Here is a 25,335-nt window from a genome sequence, read left to right as displayed (position 1 = left end):
ATTTTTTCATGGTGAGAATTTTTTTTAATGCTTTTTCTACTAAATACCTGTTTTTCTGTCTTTTGTTTTTTCCAGTCTGTTTGATACGCTGAGGAATGAAGCTCGGGTCATGGAGGGTCTGCACAGATTGGGAATAGAAGGCCTTTCCCTGCATAACGTTTTGAAGCTGAACATCCAGCCCTCTGAGGCCGACTATGCCGTGGACATCAGGAGCCCTGCCATTTCGGTAGGTGTCTCTGGGCGTGTCCACGGGGCATTCTGGCCACGTGTGTTACTATGGTTTTCTCATTTGTCTTTTGTGAGAAGTAGGTTGTCCCTATCGTCTCTTGTAGGCATCAAAGATTTACAACTGCTTATATGGGACTATGTGTATATAATAAAGTAGGCTCTTAAATGCTCCAGAAAGTTGAGCTATTATGCTTAATGTGCTTAAGACAGTGATTTTCCCACTTTTAAAATCCCTCTAGGATTCAGCTGAGCATCTCCTGGGAAAGTATTTGGCTTATATTTTCTCAGTTGCTCCCATGTCTTATGTGATACTGTTTACAAACATCACAATTTTTAGCTGATAAACTTCTTTAACAACTTTGATATTTTATATTGAAGGATTTATAAAGATTAGTATCTGCTCTGTGATGTATCTGGGCCTCTGTCTCCTCATCTGTGAAAGAGGCGGGGGGAGTCGTGGGCAGTCTCGGGCAATGGTGGTGAAGGTGAGATCAGTGATGGAGACGTGCTTGTCACCCCCTCAACTCTCTAGTCCCCTTTTCTTGGTGTCTGTGCTGCATTTATTTGAGGGATTTTTTTGAAAGAGAAATAATATAGACTGTAGATACAACGATTTGAGTTCTCATTTGGTGGTATAACTGTTATTTTGATGAATACTGTTATGCCATTTGTTTTCCTGTTAAAATGTTTTCAGTTACAAAGAGTAAAGAGATGAATGTAATTGACAGCCATGTGACCATCAGCATATTTACTAAATGTTAACATTTAATCATTTTGTGTCAGGTTTGTTGTCTTGGAAGAAAAAAATGCTTCAGCCAAAGCCTTCCTTATATCCCTTCCCAGTCCCTCCCTCTTCTCCATGCAGTAATTCCTCTCCTGAGGTTGGCATGTTTCCCTCCTGTCCCTTACTGGATCATTTTCTTCCCCATTGCATCCTTTAAAATTTTGACAAATGCCATGTTAGCCTCCTTCATCAATTGTTTTTTTAATTATTACTCAACAGTTTTTTCAAGACTCAGTAGGTTGATACATATAGGTCAAGTTTATCATACCATGTTATATATTTTAACTTATTTTTTGAAGTATCTTTTATAAATTCACAGTTTAAAATTTAAGACATGCGAAAGAGTATTTATTGTAAAGACTCTTCACCCAGATGTCCAGTTTTTCTCCCCAGAAGCAACAGACATTATCAATTCCTTGTATACCTTTCCAGAAATACTCTGTATCCACCTGAGCAAGGTAATACATGCATATCTTCCCACCCTGCTCTTTCTATGCAAATGTTACGTACTACTTTATCCATTGCTTTCCTTATGGATATTAAGTTGTTTCTAATTTTTTGCTGTTACAAGCCATACTGTTTTGGCCTTTCTGTACCCCTCTCTTCCTGCATACGTGTGAGAATTTATTTGGGGTAGATACCTGGAGCTGGAGTACTAGTGGTAGGATAGTAATAAAGGCGTCAGCTTTATTAGGTCACCTTCTCTAAAGTGACCGTTCCAGACCCCAGAATTGGTGAGCGTTCCCATTGCTCTCTGTTTTTGCCTGTGCTTGGATATTGACAAACTTAAAAATTTTTTCAGTTTAATGAGTGTGAAATTTCATTGTGGTTTTAATTTATATGTCTTGAATTATTATAAGTGAAGGCATACATCTTTCCTGTGTTAACTGCCCATTTGAATTTTCTCTGTAAAGTTCTTACTCATGTTCTTGACTCATTTCCATTTCTCATATGTTGCTCGCCTTTATTGATATGTTAAATTTCTACAGATATTCTTGACATTAGTTCTGAATTGATTTTGTAGGTTGCAACTGCCTTCTCAATTCTGTGGCTTGTGTTTTAGTCACTCATTTTTCTATTTAATCGTTGTATTTTTGAAAATGGTCTTTTCCCATGTAATTCCTCTTAAAATAATTTAAAGTCTTATTGTTGCCTCTGCAGATTTCACTGGTAGTGACTAAAGTGTATGCACTGGTTTGTGTTCATTTTTCCTTAGTGGATCAACAACCTGGAGGTTGACAGCCGCTATAATTCATGGCCTTCTAGTCTACAGGAGTTACTTCGCCCCACGTTTCCCGGTGTTATCCGCCAGATCAGGAAGAACTTGCATAACATGGTGAGTAAAACTCCACATTGCCTGGCCATGATCTCTGTTTCTCCTGTGCCTTGTCCCCTCCCTTCCTGTCATATCGCGAATGTTCACTTCTCTCCTTCCCCAGCTGTTTCTCCCACCACTGCCACTGCTAAATGTGCCCGTTGTATAGCCCCATCCTAAAACTGAAAGGACTTGGAAATGTGTGGATCGTTTGTACAGCTAGAAAGATGTCAGCATATAAGGAGTGCTTCTCATCCTTAACCTGATGGTTCAGGCTGTGTTGTTTGAGTTTTAAGAAGGTTCTTTTCTCCTCAGAAGATGAGAATGTTGCTACCGTTTTTCTTGAATATCTTAATCTGTAAAATTTAATGGTTCAATTTATTCTCTTAAATAAGTCTTGCTGTCAGCTCCTACTTTTTATTCCGTATTTCACTGCTTTGGAGAGATAGAGGAGGAAGATTCTTGGTTGGCTGTCTTTTCCCATTTCCTCATTTCTTTCTCTTCCCTCATGCAGCTCCTGAAGAGACAGGAGCAGGTGAGGGCCGAGGTTGGCCTCCTCAAAACATGCAAGGGAAACGGTCCTCTTGACTTCCCTCACTCTTGAAACCACTTTTTTCCTTCCCAGTCAAAGTTTCAGTTTCTTTTTCGCTTACCGAAAGATAATTTATTAAATGATAATTTTGACTAAATAAAATTAGATGAAATAATTATTTTTTAAAGCACATCAGGAGAGCTTAATACATGACAGCTAGTATTGTGGTCTAAAAATTGGGTTCTAAGTGAATTCTTAATTCAGAGGTCCTTTGAAATGAGTACACAAGAAGCTAATCTCCATTTTCTAAGGCGGGAGGGTTAGTAGAACTTGAGTAAAGACTAGGTGTTAGCCACCTGGATACAAGCCCACGTTATTAGCATAATACCAGGGGAAGATCACTGAGCCTTTCAGTTCCACGTTCTTTCAACACAAAGGGAGGGTAGGTGCTATGTAACTCCTTTTCTGTGTGGATCAAAAGTGCCTGGAAGAAGGTGGCCTGCAAGTATAAAGAAGTCATTTTTATTGGCCCGGTGACATGTGAGTAAATGTGATTTCATGTTTTCCTTTTTCTTCCCCTGCAGGTTTTCCTAGTTGACCCTGCCCATGAGAGCACTGCAGAGCTGATGAACACAGCTGAGATGTTCCTCAGTAATCATATACCACTAAGGTAACGGCGGTATTGATCTGACGGTCTGTCTCATTTAGCTGAGGTTGTGTTTGTCTTTCTTAAGAGCGGCTCTGGTGCTGCTGAATTACAGGATAATTAATAGTGGGGATCATTAACAGCAGTTTTATCTTTGCTTGGTATGAAACCAGTATCTTTTGGGATAGAGAATTTGATTCTCAATGAATAGAATCTTACCACTGTTGAATTATTAACAAATAGCCTGTTTAAAAATAGCACGTGGTCTCATCTTGCTCCCAGCGAAAGGGAGCCCTCCTAGGTAAGCGTCCACGTCACAGAACCTACTTCCACTTTCAGGAGAGATGAGGACCTTTGCCAAGAACTTTTGTTAGACTGTCCAGATGTTTATACAGCTTTTTGTGATGCACACAGACACATGTATGTCACTTGTGTTACCAAGTCTGCCAACAGGGTACTGGAATGGCTGGGGTTCCACGGTGCCTTTTAAGAACAGTGTTTCAAGGGTTTACATATAAGGATTAAGACATTCTCACTTAGATTCTGAATAACGTAGTCTCTGGTAACTTGAATTCTTAGGAAACATGAAAACAAAGAAGAAAAGAACTGTTCAGCTAACAGTTGTGTGTTCTGCACTCAGCACTGAGCTAAGTGCTGTGAGTGGTGTGTAAGCCACATTTCTACCTTCTTGGAAAAAAATACCGTGTGTACTTCCAGTAAGATATTTGATCAAGTGCTAGGTTATGTCCTACTAGTTATAAGTGCTTTAGAATTTCAGGAAACGAAAGATTATGGGCAGATACTTGGGACGGACAAAGATTTCATGGCAAAGTTGAATTTAAGATAGGCTTTGAAGAAAATGATGAGTTTTCATTGATGGAAGAGCAGAGATTTTGAGTTTAATTACATTTTTAGTTTAACACATGAATACTGCCTGGTTGGATAGATGAATAAACTACTGAATTATAGCCAGTGCTATGTTTTAATTACAAGAGAAGTACAAGAACACAGAAGAAGTATGCAGTGGGCACTAATTAAATACTTACTGAGTTGCACTGAGGGACAGAGAGAGGGAATGTGGTCTTCAGATTGCAAAGGCAGGTGAGAAGAAGACACTCAACTCATAGGCAGTGAAGAGACGTGTTGTGGACAATTGGCAGGAAGACCCAGGGCAGACCAGCTGCTGGTTTCCTTAGTTTGAGGTGATGTGCTATGCTCAGCTGTCACCAGGACCCGAGGAGACGAGGGGACAAATCTGAGAATTCAGAAGTCTGAGTTTTGAGGTCTAGCTAACAGGAAACTCTGACATCCTTTCTAGAAATTGGGTACTTGAGAAAGGGAATTACTTTGTGGGGAGATAATTAGGTGCTAGCCTGTAATTTATTTTCATTAGAATAATATTTAGGTCATTTCTGCCTGGAGCTTACTTATATGATTTCTGTCATAAGTGGGATTTAAAAAAAAAAAAAAACAAAGACAATTTTCATCTAAAAACAGACTCTCACCACCTCATCCATGTATACACACATTCTAGGGCATGATGTTTGATATATGTTTATATTTTCATCTTCTATTTTTAGGCTGTACTTAAAAAAAATCAACTTTGTATTTTTTAGAACAGTGTTGATTAATTAACTGGTATTGGTAACATTATTATTAACTAAAGTCCCTAGTCTACATTAGGGTTCATTATTTTTGTTGTACACTCTGTGGGTTTTGACACATGAATAATGACCTTTCCCCTCTGTAGTGTCATGCAGATGAGTTCACTGCCCTAAAAATCCCCTGTGCTCCAGTTTTGTCCCTCTCTCCCCTCCTCTCTCCCTCTCTCCCAGGCCCTGGCAACCACTGACCTTGTTGTCTCCATAGTTTTGTCTTCTCCAGAATCATGATGTTTGTAACATTTCTAGATTGGCTTCTTTCACTTAGGAGTAGGCTTTTAGGCATTGTCCATGCCTTTTTGTGGCTTGATAGCTCATTTCTTTTTATCACTGCCAATAATATTCCATTATATGGATGTATTGTAGTTTTTTTTAATCCATTTTCCTGTTAACAGACATCTTTGCTTCCAAGTTAGTGCAGTTATGAATAAAGCTGCTACAGACATCGGTATTCAGGTTTTTGTTTGGATGTATTTTCGGCTCATTTGAGTGAGTACTGAGAAGTAGGGCTGCTTTATCTTATGGTAAAACCATGTTTAGTTTTTTGTGAAACCACCACACTGTGTTCCAAGTGGTTGTACCATTTACATTTTTACCAGCAGTGAGAGTTCTTAGCGCTCCACATCCTCTCCAGAATTTGGTGGTGTCCGAGTTTTGGATTTTAGCTGCTCTAATAGATGCGTAGTGGTATCTCACTATGGTTTTAATTTGAAATTCCCTAATGACATAGGATGCTGAGCATCTTTTAAGTTGAGCTTATTTGCCAGCTGTATGTCTTATTTGGGGAGGTGATTGTTCAGTTCTTTTGCCCATTTTAAACTTTTTTGTTAGTTTTAAGAGTTCTTTGTATATTTCACACATCAGTCCTGTATCAGACAGGTGTTTTGCACAGATTTTCTGCTAGCCTGTGGCTTGTCTTCATTCTCTTAAGTTTCTTTCTCAGAGCCGAAGTTCTTAATTTAAATGAAATCCACTTTAAAAATTCTTTTTGTTGTGGGTAATCTAAAGTTAGATCTAATGAGTCATTGTCAAACTGAAGATCACCTAATTTTCTCCTATGTTATTTCCTGTGAATTTTACAATTTGTGTTTTACATTTATGTCTGTGACCCGTTTTGAGTTAGTTTTTGTGAGGGTATAAGATCTCTGTCTGGATTCATTATTTTGCAGGTGGATGTCCAGTCGTTCCAGCACCATTTGTTAAAAAGACAGTCCTTTCTCCACTGCTTTTACTTCAGTGTGGAGGCTAGTGGCCTCTACAATGGCCAGTGCAGGATTTTTTTGGCCCGTCTGTAGAGGTGTAATGGTGTCTCACGGTTTATTCCTTTAAGTTTTAAAATGTGGTAAACTTTAACTTTGGTTGTAGCTTTTTGTCTGAGGACAGTAGTAAATATTTTTACACTTTCCAGTGACCTATGAAGCTCATATTGCTGATATTAAATCTCCAAATCCCTCCTTTTCTATATATTTTCATATTCTGAAAATGTTCAGTTCCCCGAATTCTTGTTTAAAAACAATAAAATCTCCATCTAAAATTATAGCAACACCCTTCATGTCAGTCACAGCCTCGTTTCATGATGTGGAAACAGCTTGCTTCCACAGTGAAAAAGGTCTGAGCTGCCTTTGGGAACCTGCTTTTTTGTTCTGTGAGTGATGAATGTCTTTGCCAACCATGTTCCAGTATGATGTGAGCTGTGTTTTTGAAGAGAGGATAGTCTTCTTCTATTAGCTGTAGTATTTCTGGGGGGTGGGGGTACAAGGATACCTTTCCTTTTTTAACTGGTTGCATTCTTTGAGATGTTTCTTTTTCTTCTTTTTGCCCTTCCCTTCCCTGTCTCCTCCAGACTTGGTTTAATCTTTGTGGTTAATGACTCTGAAGATGTTGATGGGATGCAGGATGCTGGAGTGGCTGTTCTGAGAGCGTATAATTATGTTGCCCAGGAGGTGGATGATTATCATGCCTTCCAGACTCTGACACATGTATGTTTTCATTCAACATGATGAATAATTTTTTAGAATCTAACTTACTCTAAGAAACAGTATGTGGTAAGGGGATTCTAAATTTTTTTAAAGAGAAAAAGGTAAATTATTTACACAAACTTTACGCATTTTCTATTTCTGGAGTTGCCTTTATTGATACACCAATGTTACTAATAGATGGCTGTGATTTTAACTAAGATTCCTTAGATCCTAATTCCTTAGATACTAATATATTAATGTATCTTAGTCTTCTGCCTTTTGGTGATGTGAAATCACTAATTAATGCCTTTTGCTAAATGTGATGTTCTCTACTTGCTTAAAAGAGTGTTTTTTTTTTTTTCCTTTTGAGACCAGCATGATATTTTATTAGGAATCAGTTTAATAGTTAAGTCATAAAATTCTTATTGTCTGTTTTCTCTATTTTAACTGGGAAGTCTGAAGTACCCTGATATTTACATATATATTCAAGGTACTTGCTCAAATTCAGACAGAGAACTCTCCTTGTTTTTTGTTTTTTCTTTCTATTTTTGAGTATAAAAAACTTTACAACTAATGGTTCTTTTGTTTACAGAGTAGTGTTAATTATTGAAAACACATCTTTAAAGTAATTGATTGTCACCACTTTTACCTGTAAATGTGATGTGAGCCTGCTGTTTATGATGTTCGTCATGTTTATTGTTCAGAGATTCAGTCTGGGGCATTTTTTTATTAGTTAAAATGTTCGTTTGTTTATTTGGCCAACTTCTGTTAAAGACTCGGCATTTGCCAGGGCCATACTGGCTGCTTGGGATACAGAGAAGCTGCTCAGAATACATTTTCCCCCATCCTCAAAGGCCTTAGAATCTGGTGGGCGACACCATCACTCAGATGGTTCAGTACCGTGTGGGGAGCACAGGGGCTCCAGCAGCCCTGGGACCTCGCTCCACTGGGGCTGGCCCTGGGTGTTTTTGTGGCGTGGGAAGTTGTCCCAGCTGAGTGCAGGAAGAACAGGAGTCAGCTGAACAATGGCTACAGATTAGAGGTAGTGATTCCAAGTTGTTCGTGTGAGTTGAGTGGAGTATTGTGAGAGCAGAGTGGAGATGGAAACCTGGTCTTCGAGTCCACTGGGCTGGATAACAGGTGTCCAGATAGCAGAGTCAAACTCCAGTTGAAAACCTCATTCTGATGCTTGGAGATGGAGCTGATGAAGGATAAAGAAAGTGGCACAGATACGAGTCGATGAGCAGTTGCTGTGATCTCTGTGGGAAATGATGGTGGACCGCAGTGAGCAGTAGGGCTTGGAGAATGAAATAAGTTCAGAAGACATCGTTGAGGATAATGAGTCTGCTTTTTAAAGTTTTTTTTCCCCTCATAACTACGTGTATGAAGGAAAGGATAGTGAGTTTCACTCCTTTTTGTTTATTTTTAATCGCAAAAGTAAAAAGAATTACGTTCACTGCAAACAATTTTTTTTTAATAATATTAAAGTGTGTCAGTTTAAAATCTCTGTCTCTCCCCTCCTTACTCCTGCTCCATAAAGGCAGCCACTGTTAAAAGCTTGCCTTGTATCCTTCCAGGTACTTAATCGTACATATACAGACACAGTTGTGTTATTTGTTTTATGTCTGCTTTTTAAAAACAGTGATTATGCCATACATATTTTGAAACTTTTTTCCCCTTAAACGTCATGGACATGAGGTCTTACTTCAAGGATTACTTACATGTATTCAGATTTTTAAAAAATAACACATTTTTGCACTTAGGACTTAATGTATGAACTGATTGAGTCATTTTCAGAATATGTAGTTTCTAACATAAGAAGGCATAAGGAAGTACCTGGAAGAGAGAGAATTGCTGATACAGCCAATTTGCTTTTTTAAGAGAAATAGCAATGTTTTCCTCTATGTTCTGAAATTTTTATAATAAATACTCTGAAATTTGGATTTCAAAGTGTAGTCGGTTACCTGGTTTTTCTTTCTTCAGATATATAATAAAGTAAGGACCGGAGAAAAAGTGAAAGTTGAACACGTAGTCAGTGTCCTGGAGAAGAAATACCCCTACGTGGAAGTGAATAGCATTTTGGGGATTGATTCTGCTTATGATCAGAATCGGAAGGTAAGACTTCTTTGGCACTTCTCATCTGGCTGCAACATGGTACTTTCCTTGCCTCCCCTTTTTGGGGGTTTTTGTCAGTAAAGGTGGTGGTGGTGAAGTATCTAGGTACTTGGCATTTAAAAGTTTAGAAACCAGATCACTTTTCTGTCTTTGCAAATATAGTTTATATTTCAATTGTGTGATGATATCGTCGATTTTTAGCTGGCCTGTTAACTATTAAAATGGAAAAACTTTGTTTTTACAACGCAGTGGTGGTGCTTGTGTGATGCATGTTCTGGATAAAATCACGGGGAGTATATGATGTATGCTTGTCGAGATAGAGTGTCTGGCTTTATGTGTGTCATGTATCTAGTTGTTCAGGCTAAAGATGGGAATGTAGTAAGAAATGTAAGAAACAGAATGGCAACATGTGATAATAAAGACAGGGAAATTTTTTAACATTTTTATTTAAAGATAATAGTGTTTCTCGTGAGACAGTAAGCACAGCAAAGGACCTTTTACTGTAAGCAGGAACAAGGTGATCAGTTTATTGAAAGTAAATGTGAAGGCAAGGAAAGCAAATACATTTCTGAAACGTTTTAATTTAAAACAATGGAAGTATATTTATTTACCAACTTTTTTTCAAATGAAGGACAGGCCATTGGTTCTGCTGTTTGGAGATCCGAGCTATCATTCCATTAGAAACCATACTGATAATGTGTTTATAATTCCTCTTATATCCAAGTACAGAATCCTAGATCGATAGTATCCCTCCCAAGTCTTACCCACACTTAATTCGGCACCAGTTGTTTTTAGCCTTTCTCCTTTTTGTTTTTCTAGTCATTCAAGTTGTTTTTGTTTCCTTCCTTCCTTCCTATTTTTTGAAGTAACATTGATTTGTAACATTATGTAAGTTTCATGTGTGTAGCATTGTATTTCTATGTCCATATTCCCTACAACTTGCTCACCACAGAAAATTGAGTTTTCATCCATCACTGTACAGTTGGTCTCCTTCACCTGTTTCCCTGCTCCCAGTATCCACAACTGTCTTCTCTGTATCTGTGTGTTTGTTTTTGTTCGGTTTGAGTTGTTCATTTATTTTGCTTTTGTTTATTTATTAGTCTTTTTATTTCACTTAGCATAATACCCTCAAGGTCCATCCATGTTGTCACAAATGGCAAGATTTCATCATTTTTATGGCTGAGTAGTATTCTGTTGTGTGTGTATATAGCACATCTTCTTTATCCATTCATCCATTGATGGACGTTAAGGTTGTTTCTGTATCTTGGTTATTGTAAATAATGCTGTGATGAACATAGGGGTACACATGTATTTTTTTTGATAAGTGTTTTTGTTTTCTTTGGATAAATAACCAGGTGTGGAATTGCTGGATTGTATGGTAGTTCTATGAATTTTTTGAGGAATCTCCATACTGTTTTCAATAGTGGCTGCACCAATTTACATTCCTACCAACAGTGCAAGAGGGTTCCCTTTTCTCCATGTGCTCATCAACATTTTTTTATTGTCTTTTTGATGACAGCCATTCTGACAGGTGTAAGGTGATGTGTCACTGTGGTTTTGATTTTCATTTCCTGATGATTTGTGATGTTGAACGTTTTTTTCATGTGCCTGTTGACCACCTGCATGTCCTCTTTGGAAAAATGTCTGTTCAGTTCTTCTGCCTGTTTTTTAATTGGGTTGTTTAGTATTTTTTAATGTTGTGTTGTATAAACTGTTTGTATATTTTGAATATTGACCCCTTACTGGTCATGTATTTGTAAACATTTACTCCCATTCAGTAGGTTGATTTTATACTTTGTCAGTGGTTTCCTTTGCTGTGCAAAAGCCCCCTGCTAGCACTGTCTGCTGCCCTCCCAGCCACCTGAGGCGGCTCACAATTCGGTGTTCTGGTTGGGGCAGTAGAGAAATGAGCCTCTTTGACGGCATCTCACATAGCTGGAGAGGTTGAGCACTCAATCATTTGCCCTTACTTCCTCTGTAGGAGAAATCATGGGCCCAGAAGATGTCTCACAGCTCTAAACAGTGCTGTCTTGGGAGAGGGGTGATGTGAGTAAAGTCAGACTGTTTCTCTGACCCTCTCCACTGTGTCCAGACTCGTATCTTTTTGCTCTAACGGTGTCCTGGAACTCCTCTTCTGCAAACCTAGACTTCCGCAAAGGCTCCCTTGTCTGTAGGTGATTAATTAAGACAGTTTTTCCCTGAGGTTCCCAGGCTGTGGCCTGGAGCCAGCTGATGGGCCAATGCAGAGTCCACAGTCAAGGTCAAAGCCTGTCTGCCTGTTACCTGCCTGTTACCTGTTACAAGTGGGTGACACTTCTCGGGGCCACTTGGCGTATGGTGCTGGATCTCAAAGCTCCCACAGAGACACTTGAATGCATCCGTAGATGGATGCTGAATCACTGTTGTTCTGAGCTGGAGACAGCGATGAGGGACATCATATCTAGCCATGATGCTGGTAATATCATTCCTGCTTCAGTGTTAAATCTCCTTGTTTTACGATATATCCAGTCAGGTTTGGAGTCGAAGCTAGTCAGGAGATCTCCTCAGTTTAGACTGAAAATGGTTCCACTACTGTATTCCAACCTTCTGTTCAATCACTTACCTTTTATGTTTTTTAAAAAATAAAATACTGTTGATATGGGCACCCAGTGATTTGTCACATTTTCACAAACAGCGTGAGTAGTGCTCTGGAGAAAAAGAAAAGGTAAAATAAAAGAAGGGCCACTTTGGGAATATTTGAGGAAACTAATGGAATTTTGTCATATTTCACATTTGGAATTTTTTTTTCTTAATGCTTAGCTCTAGTTTTCTATCATCCTGTTGAAGGAACAGTACATGTTGCCTTATTTTTGTGGATGATTGCTCCATCAAAGTAGTTGCTTGAAAAATATTGAATACAGTGGGCAACTGGGGAAAAGGGTATTTTTAAATGTTGTCTTTAATGCACTGACATCTTGATTTTGCTGAAGAATCAGTTGGGAGTATCACAGAACTCGGTCCTTAGTAGCTTCCCAGACCTGGCTGTTTTCCTCATCTGTGCTGACCAGAGGCCCTTCTTGTATGTACAGAGCATAATTCCCTGGCTATTGAAGTAGACATGTACTCTCAAGAGAAGGATGTTGTAAGATTCCCAGAGGTTCTAAGAATCTAAGTATCAGTAAGATTTTTTAAGTCGCAAGAACCGTAACACCCTTCCATATGAAAAAGCCCAGGAAAATAGAGTATTTTGAAAAGGAGAAATGAGTTCATTTTTTTTTAAAGAGGAGAATGAGTGCATTTAGCAAATGTTATTACCCTGACAAATATCTGTACCTTTTGTTACAAATTTGAAGTTATGTCATCTTCTGGGTCTGACATTTGAAAGAAGTAATTATTTCTAAAATGAGGTAGTGCAATTAAAGTACATCTTTTAAACTGAAAAGAATATAGTCTGAGGGGTGCACATTTGTATCTTTCAAAGCCAGTAGATAGTAGTACTTAAGAAAAGTTCTAACTTATACATGTAGACATTTTACAGTTGACATATTAACTCTGAGTCTTTATTAATCTCAGTTATCATTCGTGAATGGCTCATTCATGACTTTCCCTGTAGTTAATGTTTTAAAATTATGTGTAATTAACATTTGTAGTGATCAGTTGATAGACACTCTCACATGTAACTTTTAAGCGTGACTCTTTGATAATTGGCCTGCATTCTGTTATTTGGTCTAATAATCTATTTGCAAGTTGTAAAAATGGAAAATGTATAGTCAAAACATCTACCTCCCGCCCTTGACTCTTACTCAGTTGCCACTTCCAGAGAAAAGCAGTGTTACTTACTTCTTATTGTCACTTAAAGTTATAATGTGGGTTTTGTTTTGCTTTCTTGGGGGATTGATTTTCAAAACTCAAAGTTATTAAAATTGAGTTTTTTTAATTTTAAAAATTGAGGTTTTATGAACTTCCTTGAAATAGTGGAGATGTCCCCCAGATACCTGGAGGAATATATGTGTGCTGATAGTTGGAAAAGTCCCAGATACATTTGCCACCACAGATGTATTTGCCTGGTGTTTCCTGCCAAGGAACCTCTTTTGTCCTGGAGAAGGAAAAAGATTGAGTTTAGCATATTTTAGAGTGATTTTTGAGCACTGTTTTCCCACCAACCTTGTTTGGTTTTCTATAGATGTAATTTCTTTTTTAGTAATAGGGACCCTTTTTAATTTAGAATTGGGTATAAACATTTCATCTTAAGTTATCTGCCTAATAACTTATGAGAGTTTATACCTGTGCTGCCCATTATGGCAGCCTGTGGCCACACATGGTTTTTAACATGGAAATTAAAGGACTTCATGTGCTCAGTAACTACACGTCATTAGTGGCTGCTGCCTTTGACAGTGGGGATAGAGTATCTCCGTCACTGCGGAAAGGCTATTTAAGTAGCTTTGGCTGTAGTGATGTAATTCAGGTCTGATAGTCTGGACTGCTTGAAATCACCTTTCCCCCACCTTCAACCACTTCCTAATTTGCAAGATTTTATTAAAACACAGTCATTTAAACTCAGCTTTACCTAGTAGGATACTAAGTATGATTTTTTTTTATATATATTAAAATTTTCTTCTTTAGTTATTTCTTGGTTTCCATATTTCTGTTGATTTTTTTTCTTGTTAAAACACGTATGTGTGAATGCTTTGCTCCATTTGTCCCATGAAGGACAATAATGTGGTTTGTGGGTCCATGTGTTTCAGGAAGCAAGAGCCTACTATGAGCAGACGGGAGTCGGTCCACTCCCTGTCGTTCTGTTCAATGGCATGCCCTTTGAAAAGGAGCAGCTAGACCCTGATGAGTTGGAAACCATCACAATGCACAAAATCCTGGAGACCACAACCTTCTTCCAAAGAGCAGTGTACTTGGTAAGTAGTGCTTCAGGGCTGGTTTTGAAAGAGAATGATTTGCTTATATTTTTGTCATCTCTGTAGTAGGCATAAAATTCTTTAAGGATCACTGTTTTCTATGCACCACTCCTAACTAATTTGCAGACTGCCAGCAAGCTCTGCTGTAATGGAAATATCCATGAGGCTTTCTGTAGATTATTTTTGAAATAGCTAATTTTATTGCCTTCAAGATTAAATTTTATTTTAAAAATTCTTAAGAATGTAGCATTTCTAAGAGGCATTTGTTCTATTTGTAAGGAATTTTGACTTAGAAAAATTCAAATGTTTTATATATATGGTTATTGTTGAGATATAATTACATGCCATAAAACTCAGCCTTTCAAGGTGGACTATTCAGTGGTTTTTAGTATTTACACAGAGTTTTGAAACTGTCACCTCCATCTAATTTGAGAACATTATTAGGTTCATAAACCTGATATGCAGTAGAAATCACACCCCATTTTCCCCTAGTCTACCCACTGGCAACCATGAATGTAATTTCTGTCTCTGTGGATTTTCTTGTTTTGAACATTTTATATAAAGGGGTTCATATACTATCTGGCCTTTCATGACTGATTTCTTTCACCTAGCATAATGTTTGCAAGGTTTATCCTTGTTGGAGCATGTGTCAGTAATTCATTCCTTTTCATGGTCAAATAATAGTCCCTCAAGTGGATATAGCAACTATATTTTGCTTGCCCAGTCACCAGTTGATACATATCTGTGGTTACTATGAATAATGCTTCTGCTGTAAACAATTGTGGACACGTTTTTGTGTAGACACGTATTGTCAGTTGTCTTGGGTATACACCTAGAAGTGGAATTGCCTGCTTATGTAGTAATTTTGTTTTTAACAGTAATTCTGTTTTTAACAGAACTGCCAAACTGTTTTCCCAAAGCAGCTGCACTCTTAAACATTCCTACCAGCTCCACTTTCTCCAGATTCTAGCCAACACTTGGTATCGTCTGTCTTTGAATGTAGCCTAGTGGGTGTGAAGTGGCATCTCACTGTGGTTTTGATGTGCATTACTCACACACGAATGATGTTGAGCATTCTTTCCTGTGCTTATTGACCATTTATTTTCTCTTTGGAGAAGTGTTTATTCAGATTATTGGCCTGTGTTTAATTGGGTTATTTCTTTTGTTACTGTTTAGTTGTAAGAATTCTTTATGTGTTCTGGATATGAATTCCTTATATGTATGATCTTCAAGTCTTTTCTCTCATTTTCTGGTTTTTCTGTTTACTTTATTGATAATGTCTTTTATAGGACAAATGTTTTAAATTTTGATAAGTTCAAGATACTTTTTTTCTTTTGTTGCTTGTGCCATTTTATCGCATGTAAGAAACCTGCTTAATCCTAGGTCGTGAAGATTTCTTTTTCCTCTTCTGAGTATATTGTAGTTTTTTCTCTTAACATGTAGTTCTCTGATCAGTCTTCAGTTCATTTTCATATGTGGAGTGAGGTAGGAATCCACCCTTTTTTTTTTTTATCCAATTTAACATACAACTGGATAGCTTTTTGGATGCTTAACCGTCCCAAGCACTATTTATTGAAAAAAAAAAAAACTCTTTCCCCACCAAATTGTCATGGTGCCTTTATAAGAAATAAATTGCCTGTTAAGATATAGCTTTATTTTGGGATGGTCTTGTTTTCCATTGACCTATATATCTTTTCATATGTGAGTATCTCAGTTTTGATTACTGTCATAATCAAGTGAGTTTTCCAACTTTCTCTTTTTTTAAGAATGTTTGGTTCTTCTGTGAACAAAAACTTCATAAGTATATAATGAATATAAAATATATGTGTACACCAAAGTAGTCATTATGATAGTGAAGAATTAGAAATAATTTAAATATACAATGATATGTCAGAGCACAATGCAGCCATTTAAAAGATATTAACTAAGAATATCTCAAGACATGTTTCCGACTTGTTGCCAAGTTAGAGCGAGCGGGTTATAAAGCATTGTGCCCAGGCTGAGTGTGTTACTGAATGTATGTGAGTGTGTCTGGGTAGGTGTGTTCACATGTAGGTGTGTCTGTACGTGTGTGTATGTATGTGTGTGTGTGCATGTGCGTGTGTGTGTGTGTGTTAGGCTGGAAGTAAACACCTCAAATGAGCAACATTTTCATGAACAGCGTGGTGAGATTCCGGATGATTGTTTTTCTTTGGGCTCTTCTGGATGTATGGTATTTTCATCAATGAATATGCATTACACTGGTAATTTGAAATAAAAAGGTATTTTGAAAAGCACCAGCCCATTGGCCACCTGACAGATAGAAAACTGCTCAAGCACAGAGAAAACCAAAGTTTTAAATTTTTTTTTTTAAGAAGTCAGAATCGAGTCCAAAGAGTGAGCTACAGACAAGATAATTAAGATGCCCCTGTGGTTTCAAAACTTATTATGTAGTTTCAAATAAACAGCACTAATTTCAACTCACTATTTGCTAAAATGAATGTTTTTTGAAACAAAATCTTCCAATTCCAGATCCCATTGATTTAAATGAACACCTTTGCTTTCCAGGCTTCTCTTTTCACTGGGCTTCTCTCTGTGATCAGATGGGCCCCATCTGCCATTTTGCATCAGGCCACTTTGTAAAACTTGTAAAATACCTAATAAAATCTGATTAACTTTAATTAATCAGACATGTGGGGCTTTCTTTTAGGAGAAATCGAGGGAAGAGAAAAAGAATATTAGGGGCTTAAAACCAGCAAAAGCCTCTAAAGCTTAGCTTAGCATGTGTGCTTTGTGCTTGCTCAGCTTCAGGTGAATTTTAAAAATCCAAGCAAAAAGAAACCGCAAAATGCAAATAAAAGACAATTAACATAGCCCACAGTCTTCACTGTGACTTTGCCACCATTTGTGATTGTGTACCTGTTATCAGTCTTTGATGCACACACAAAACACATGATGCATGTGTGCACACAGGAGCTTACCCACATACCTGGTAGCAGGGTGACAGCTGGGTGCTCCCTTCCTCATGGAAGTTTTGTAACTGGAGGATTTGAAATTGGGGTATAATTGTTTAAAATTTTAAACAATTTTTAGTTTTGGGAGGTGGAGACATCATTTCTGCTTTGGAGCAGTCTAACGTTTTTAGAAAAAGTCCCAATCTGGGCTCTTTAGTTACACAAATGTAAAGGACTCACATAGGCTACTGAGAGAAAATGACTAGGTCACCATAAATATGACCACAGCTGTGTAGTGTGACATGGCTCCTGCTAGAAACAAGGCCATTCTTTAGCCTGACTATGCCCTTAATATGTTGGAGAAACGATTTTTATCTAAATAAAAATACAGGATGAGCGTTGGTGTTCCTTAAAAAAAGAAGAAGAAGAATGTTTGACTCTTCTCTGTCTCTTTCAATTCCACGTGAAACTCAAGATCAACTTGTCAGTTTCTGCAAAAATGGGGTCATTGGGATTTTGGTACGAATTGCATTGAATTTGTAAATCAGTTTGGGGAGTATTGAGATCTTAACAATACTGCATCTTCCAACCCATGAATACAGGATGTATTTCCATTTATTTAGGTCTTGTTACTTTCCATCAGTGATGTTTTGTAGTTTTCAATAAAGAAATCTTACACTTCTTTTGTTAAATTTATTCCTTAGTATTTTACCTTTTTTGATGTAAATTAGTTTCTTAATTTAATTTTTGGACAGCTCATTGATTGTACATAGAAATGCAATTGATTTTTGTATATTGTTCTTACATGCTGCAACCGTGTTGAACTTGTTTATTAATGCTACTACTTTTGTGGATTCTTTTTGTGTATGTGTGGGTTCTTTAACATTTTCTGTATGGAAAATACTGTCATCTTTGAGATGACAAGGACATGTCATCTGCAAATAGAGGTGGTTTTGATTCTTCCTTTCTGATTGGGATGCTTTTTACCTCTTCCCCTTCCCCTTCCATCCCCTTGACTAGAGCTTCTTGTATGTACTGTGCTGAATTGGAGTAGTGAGAGTGAACATCCTTGTTTGTTCTTGATCTCAGGGGAGGAAGCTCTCAGTTGCTCACCAGCACATGTGATATTAGCTGTTGGCTTTTGTTTTTGTTTTTTGCAAATTTCTTTTATTGGCTTATCTATGTTTCCTTCTATTATCAGTTTGTTGAGTGGTTTTTTTTTTCATTAAAATGTGTTGGAATTTGTCATATACTTTTTCTGTATTTCTATTGAGATGGTCATGTGGTTTTTGTCCTTTATCTGTTAATATGATGTATTATGTTGATTGGTCTTGTTATGTTAACCTAACTTTGAATTCCTGGGGTAAATCCCACTTTGTTATGGTGTGTAATCCTCTTTATTTAGTATTTGTAGATTTAAGTATATTGATGTTTTTTATATCAACTTGACTTCAATAGTATAGAAGAACTTAGCTCTTATAAATCTCTATTTAGCCCCTTCTTTATGTTGCTATTGTCATATAAATGACATCTTTCCACATTATATGCCCATTAGCATTGATTTATAACTATTGCCTTTTACAGTTGGCTTTTAAGTGAGCTAGAAAAAAAGGGTTTCAAATAAAAATATATTTGTACTCTATGTATTTACCTATATAGTTACCTTTACTCATGCTCTTAATTTTTGTGTGGATTTGGGTTATTGGCTTGTGTCTTTTCATTTTAGCCTGAAGCAGTGCCCTGAGTATTTATTGTAGGTTAGGTCTGCCAGTGATAAATTCTCTACATTTTTGTTTAGCTGGAAATTGTTCATTATCCTTCATTTTTGAACAATAATTTGCTTGGATATAGAATTCTTGATTGACGGTCTTTTCAGCACTTTGAGTATGTCATTCTGTTGCCTTTTGATCTCTGTGGTTTCTCTTGAGAAATCAGCTGTTAATCTTATTGAGGCGCTGGTCTGTTGATGAGTCTGTTCTCTCTTCCTGTTTGGGGATCCTCTTCTGTCTTTCACTTTTGACACTTAATAATTCTGTCTAGGTGTGGAGCTCTTGAGTTTTTCCTGCTTGTTGTACCTTCCTTCCCTTCCCTCCCTACAGTATTTCTACTCTCTTAATTTTTCATTTTTCAAAACATGACTGACTGTACACATTTCAGGAACCCAAACCAATGTGTAGGCAAAGAAAATCTTAGTGTTCTTCAGGATTCTCAGTAGCTTGAGAGGGAAATCAAGGTCCAGCACCCTTAAAGTGATGATTATTAAGACAGAACCAGTGGAAAGAGTCAGGTGATTTGTCTGCTTTGTATTTAATTATTTAAAAATTCCCATGGCTACTAAATCTATCATAAAGAATAAAATAAAAAATACTTCCCCCTATATCTAGCCATCAATCGACCCACCATCCAATAACAGGTGGTTGCTATTTTAAGTTTTCTCTGAATTATTCCAAAGTATTTTTTGTGTTTTGCTAAATGAATATTTACTCCTTTCTAACCTTTATTCAAAAGTGGTAGTATATTACATAACTATTCTGTACCTTGGCCTTTTCACTTAGCAAACTCTAAATTATAGGTCTTTCTAGTTCAGTGCATAGAGTATTCTCAGTTATTTAGATACCTGTGTAGTATCCATCACATCAGTGGGTCTCAATCAGAAGGAGCAGTTTTGCCCCACCTGGCACATTTGGCAGTGTGAGGAGACATTACTGGTTCTGGGGGATGGGAGGGGTGCTACTGGTATCTAGTGAGTAAGAGCCATGAACCCTGCTAAACGTCTTATAATGCACCTGACAATCCCTTCCCTTCCAGAGAGTTATCTAGTCCAAAATGTCAGTAGTGCTGAGATTGAGAAATCATACATTATATGGATGTACCCTAATCACATTTCTTAGATATATAAATTAATGTTTTCCATCAAATCTGGGAACTTTTTACCCTTTATTTCTTCTAATAGTCTTTTGGCCTGTTATGACTTCTGACACCACACTGCTCAGAGTTAGGCCATAGTCCTAATAGATTGAGGACATGGTCCTCCCCAAGATTGTCTTCACTTTAGACAACAGCCACAAGTTCCGAGGTCCCCACGCCACCCTTGCTTATGATCAGCTGGCCACGACTGCAAGGGCTCTCTCAGTTTTGTTAATTGGCTGGAATGGCTTACAGAACTCAGCACAGTGCTATCTTTCCGATCAGTGTTACTTAATAAAAGAATATGTATCAGAACCAGCCAAAGAATGAGGTGCATAGGGCAAGTTTGGGAAAGCTTGGAACCTAAAAATTCTGTGTCTTTTCCCCATGAAGTCTGGATACATTACCCTCCCAGGTCACTGATGTGAGATAACATGTGGGGTCCTGCCAACCAGGGAAGTTCAGCCAGATTTTGGCGTCCAGAGTTTTTACTGGGGCTTCAGTCCACAGCCACTATTGATTGAATCATTGGCCGTGTAGCTGAACTCAGTCTGCAGCCCCTCTCCTGTTTGTGGAGGTCATGCTGCTCAAAACCATATGCATGCCTGGGACATTGTGCTGAACACCAGAAACTGACACATCGTGACTGACTATACTTCAATTAAAAAAAAAAAACAAACACTCCAATCCTCTAATCGCATGATTGGTCTTTCTGGCCTAGGCAGCTTCCATTCTGAGTCATCTTGTTAGCATAAACTGAGGGCCCACCATGAACCACCTCCTTAGTATAAACTATCAAATGTGGTCTTTGGGGCCCTCCGTAAATAACAAACACACCACTCCTACCTTCCAGGAGATTTCAGGATTTAAGAGGTTACTTCCCAGGAACCAGGGAGCTAGCCAAACTCTTTATTATGCACTGGTCCTTTGTTTCTCTCTTCTCCTTCTGCATATATGCATATATTGATACCGTCTACTGTCCCACAGGTCTCTTTTTCTCTGTTCCTTAGACTGAATAATCTCAATTGCTGTATCTTCAAGTTCACTAATTTCTTTTTACTGTCAGCTAAAATCTTTTTAGCCCTTCTAGTGAATATTTCATCTCAGTTATTATATTTTTAATTCCAGTTTTCTATTTGTTTCTTTTCCTTAATTTCTTTCTCTTTATTCATATCATTTGGTGAGATATAAATCTCAAACTTTCCTTTAGTTTGCTAGACAGAATTTCCTTTAGTTCTTTGAATATATTTAAATAACTGGTTTTAAAACTTTGTGTAGTAAGTCCAATGCTTGGGGTTTCTCAGGAGTAGTATGTAGCAACTGTTTCTTTTTGTGAGTATGGGTCACATTTTTGTTTCTTTATATGTCTCCAAAATTTGTTGTTAACTGGATGTTTTAATTAATGTCATGTGACACCTCTAGAAATCAAAGTCTTTGCCCCACCGAGGTTTGTTGTTGTTGCAATTGTTGTTTGTTTAGTGACTTGACTGTATTTAGTGACTTTAAAATATGTATTTTTTTGCCTACGTGTGGCCTCTCAAGTCTCTGCTTATTAGCTAATTGTCACCTAACGAATAAACAAATTTTTTTAAATGCATGAATCCAAAAAAGTCTTCCAGTTTTTCCCAAAGGTGTCTGTATACATGCTGGGGTATGCTTTCAGCACTCAACCAGGCAGTTTACAACTCTGCTGTAGCCTTCAGTTCTTGCTTGCACAGAGTGTCAAGGTTAGAGCCAAGAGTTGAGGGTCTTCAAAGATTTTTCCTGGCCACCATGCATATGTGGCCTTTTAGAGTCCAAGGAATATGAGCGCTTTTCAAGACCCCTTGTAGATATCTCATTCCCTAAATTTTTCTTCTGTTTCTTTCACCAGCTTTGTATTAATCCAACTGCTATCACCACTTAAACAACTGAGACATTAAACAATTATCCCTGATTGTTTTTGACAAACACCTCCAGGAAAAAGACACTTGGCGCTGAGTAAGGTCTGATTCAGCTCAAATGAAGAGAATGCCTGGAAGTTTTCCTAGTCTGCTGGTTTTCACCTTTATTGCAGGGCTGTTGGTTTTTGAGGTTCCTGCATAGCTGGGGAGAGGTAGAGAGTAATAGGGCAAGTTAAAATGTCATAAAGGTTACTTTCCCTATTTAGCCTTTTTCTTGAATGAAAGTCCCCTGGAATTTTGAAAGCCTTTAGTTAATTTCCAGAGTTTCGAAAAAGTTTGATTTGACAATTTTTTTTTTCTCTAGTGTTCCTGACGCTTTAGGGGGAGAGGTTTTTCAAAGATCTTTACTCTGCCATTTCTGCTGAATGTCGCTCTCAAATACTATTTTATTGTAAATATTGATATAACAGTAACCCTAAGCAGAAATATGTATATTTAAAATTCTATTGTAGTAAAATACACAAAACATAAAATTTTACCATATGACCATTTTTAAGTATACAGTTTAGCACCATCAAGTACATTCACAATGTTGTGCAGCTATTACCGCTATCCATCTCCAGAACTTTTTTTCCATCCTAAAGAGCAACTGTCTACCCGTTCAAAAATAACTCTTCATTGCCCTCTCCCCTGGCAACCACTATTCTACTTTCTATGTCTCTGAGTTTGCCTATTCCAGATATTTTGTGTAAGTAACATCATGCAGTATTTGTCACTTTTGTGTTTTGCTTATTTTAAGATTCATACATGTTGCAGCATGTATTAGAATTTTCTTCCTGTTAACGTTGAATAATATGTGTATCACGTTTGGTTTATTCATTCATGTGTTGATGGACATTTGGGTTGTTTTCCCCCTTGGGCTATTGTGAATAATGCTGCTATGAACATTGGTGTACAAATACCTGCTCAAGACCTTGCTTTCAATTCTTTTTGATATAGACCTAGAAGTGGAATTGCTGGGTCATATGGTAATTCTATGTTTAACATTTTGAGGAACCACCAAACTTTTTCATAGCAGCTATACTATTTTACATTCTCACCAGCAGATGTACAAAAATGCCCATTCTTCCACATGCTCACCAACACCTGTTAGTTTCTGTTATTTTGATTATAGCCATTCTGGATGGTGTGAAATGGTATCCCATTATGGTTTTGAATCATATTTCCAAAAATACTAATGAGACTGAACATCTTTTCAGGTGCTTATTAGCCATTTGTATATCTTCTTTGTAGAAACATCTGTCTGGGTCCTTTGTCCATTTTCCAAACGGATTGAGGTTTTTGGATGTTGGAGTGTAGGAGTTCTTTAGGTATTTTTGATATTATCCCTTATCAAACATATGATTTGCAAATATTTCCTTCCATTCTTTCGATTGTCTTTTCACTTTCTTGATAGTGTCCTTTTATGCACAAGTTTCTACAAGTAGTGCACAATGTGAGGGGATGAAATAAATGATTGTTCACTCTTAAAAAGGAATATTATGCAGCAATCTAAAAGTATTGAAGTAGAGTTGTTATGATCATAAATGCAGTGCTAAGATGTATTCAATTAGAAAGGTAAGCTAAAAACCTAAAAAATGCACATATAAATATATCTAAATCAGTATAGATGGAGACCACAGGAACATTTCTCCAGAGATTGGGATCCACTTTTACTTTATATAATTTAACATTTCTCAGATTTAATATTTTCTAAATATGTGTGGAAGCACATATAACTTTTGTATAGTATTTATTAATATTAAAACTAGTTTTGGTGAAGTCCTGTTTGTCTGTTTTTTCTTTGTTGCTTGTGATTTTGGTCTCATATCAAAGAACTCAGTCAAATTCAGTGTCTTGAAGATTTTCCTCTAGTGTTTCCTTCTAAGAGTTTTATAGTTTTAACTCTTATGCTTATGCCTTTGATCTATTTTGAGTTAATTTTTGTATGTGGTGTGAGGTAAGGGTCTCACTTCCTTCTTTTGCGTGTGGATGTCCAGTTTTCCCAGCATCATTTGTTAAAAAAAATTTTTTTTAAAAAAGGAGTTACTTCTTATACTGACTGTTAAATGCCTTTATTCACACACAAAGAAATGTTGTTGGCTAAATTCAACTGCATGTCTTCTCATGAATAAGGATACATCCTAGTAGTTTTGTTAAGGAATTTGTTTTTCATGGAGCTATTGGAATGAAATGTGAAAACAGTTTTCATTTGCATGAATGTGACTTATTTTCCAAAATTAAGAATAGTCCAGAAGAAATGGTAATTACTTTATTTCTTTTTGTTTAGGGATTTTAGTGAAAAGGTAAAAGATAATTCAAACATTTTGATTTTCCAGCCTTAATTTAACACATTTCTCTTTAACATTGTTGGATGTAAAAATTCAGAAGTTTCCTTTTCCTGTTTTTCAGGTACTAACATATCTGTGGCTTAAGAGAATGATCATTTTCAAACATTATTCCTTCTTTGAATACTAGTTTTCCTCTGTATCCCTTTGTATTGCCAGTGAGAATTTTAGTTTGATCCAGTTAAGTTTTATTTTAAATATCGTGACAAAAGTCATATGTGCTTCTGCATGTATTTAGAAATTAGTAAGTTTGGGAAATATTAAATTGTATAAAGGGAAAATGAAAGTTCTTTCCCTCATCCCAATCCCTAGAGGAATATTTCTCTGTGTCTCCATGTATATTGATTTATATATAACTTTGGTGCCTTTTTTTTTTAGCTTTTTAGCTTACCTTTCTAATTGAATATATCTTAGCACTGCACTTCTGATCATAGCAACTCTGCCTCAAAACTTTTAGATTGCTGCATAGTATTCCTTTTTAAGAGTGAACAGTCATTTCATCTCCTCATGTTGGATATTGCTTGTAGATTTTCACTTTTATAAATAGTGCTCAATAAATATTCTAATATGTACGTCTTTGTACTTTGTAAGTTTTTTGAGAAATACCAATGATTGGAATTGTGTCAAAGGGCAATGTATATTTTAAATTTTGCACTAAATTCACTATAAAAAGATATGTATGCAGGTAGGGTGAAATTCAAAGCATGTGTAAAGATCTAAGTGAAAAGAAACTGTCACTTATTCACTCTTGTTCCCCTGCCACTCATCTTCTCTTTCTGGAAACAACTACTGTGTGTGTATGTCTATGTGTGTGTCTGTGTGTTTGTAAGTGGCTGCATTAAAAGGTATGTACATTTACAGTTTTGATAGATGTTGTCAAATTGCCCACCTCGAGCTAGTTAGGCTTTTAATTGGAATCATTTCAGATTTATAATAGAAACCAAAGTTTTATACATAGGCTTACAGTTATTGAGTACCTTTGTAAGTCTTCTGAATTGCGTGCTTGGCTCATACGCTCCTTGTTGGCTTATAGTTTGAGAATTTGTATGCGAGTTATCTCTCTTGGGGTAAGCAGCCACAGAAGATGTCTGATTGGA

At 37.0% G+C, this 25,335-nt stretch overlaps 1 protein-coding gene across 2 annotated transcripts in view; it reads left to right on the top strand.

The window, feature by feature from the left end:
* The window catches only part of UGGT1 (UDP-glucose glycoprotein glucosyltransferase 1), a 106,282-nt gene that overhangs the window by 37,331 nt on the left and 43,616 nt on the right, over window positions 1-25,335 (top strand). For both annotated transcript variants that reach the window (XM_031451185.2, XM_031451183.2), the window contains exons 13-18: window positions 76-226; window positions 2,229-2,348; window positions 3,444-3,529; window positions 7,010-7,145; window positions 9,108-9,239; window positions 13,964-14,128. In XM_031451185.2, coding sequence (XP_031307045.2) covers window positions 76-226; window positions 2,229-2,348; window positions 3,444-3,529; window positions 7,010-7,145; window positions 9,108-9,239; window positions 13,964-14,128 — 790 coding nt within the window. The remainder of the gene's footprint in view (window positions 1-75; window positions 227-2,228; window positions 2,349-3,443; window positions 3,530-7,009; window positions 7,146-9,107; window positions 9,240-13,963; window positions 14,129-25,335) is intronic.

Source organism: Camelus dromedarius, chromosome 4, assembly GCF_036321535.1.
Source record: "Camelus dromedarius isolate mCamDro1 chromosome 4, mCamDro1.pat, whole genome shotgun sequence".
NCBI lineage: Eukaryota > Metazoa > Chordata > Mammalia > Artiodactyla > Camelidae > Camelus > Camelus dromedarius.
This window is presented reverse-complemented; position numbering and strand designations above follow the sequence as displayed.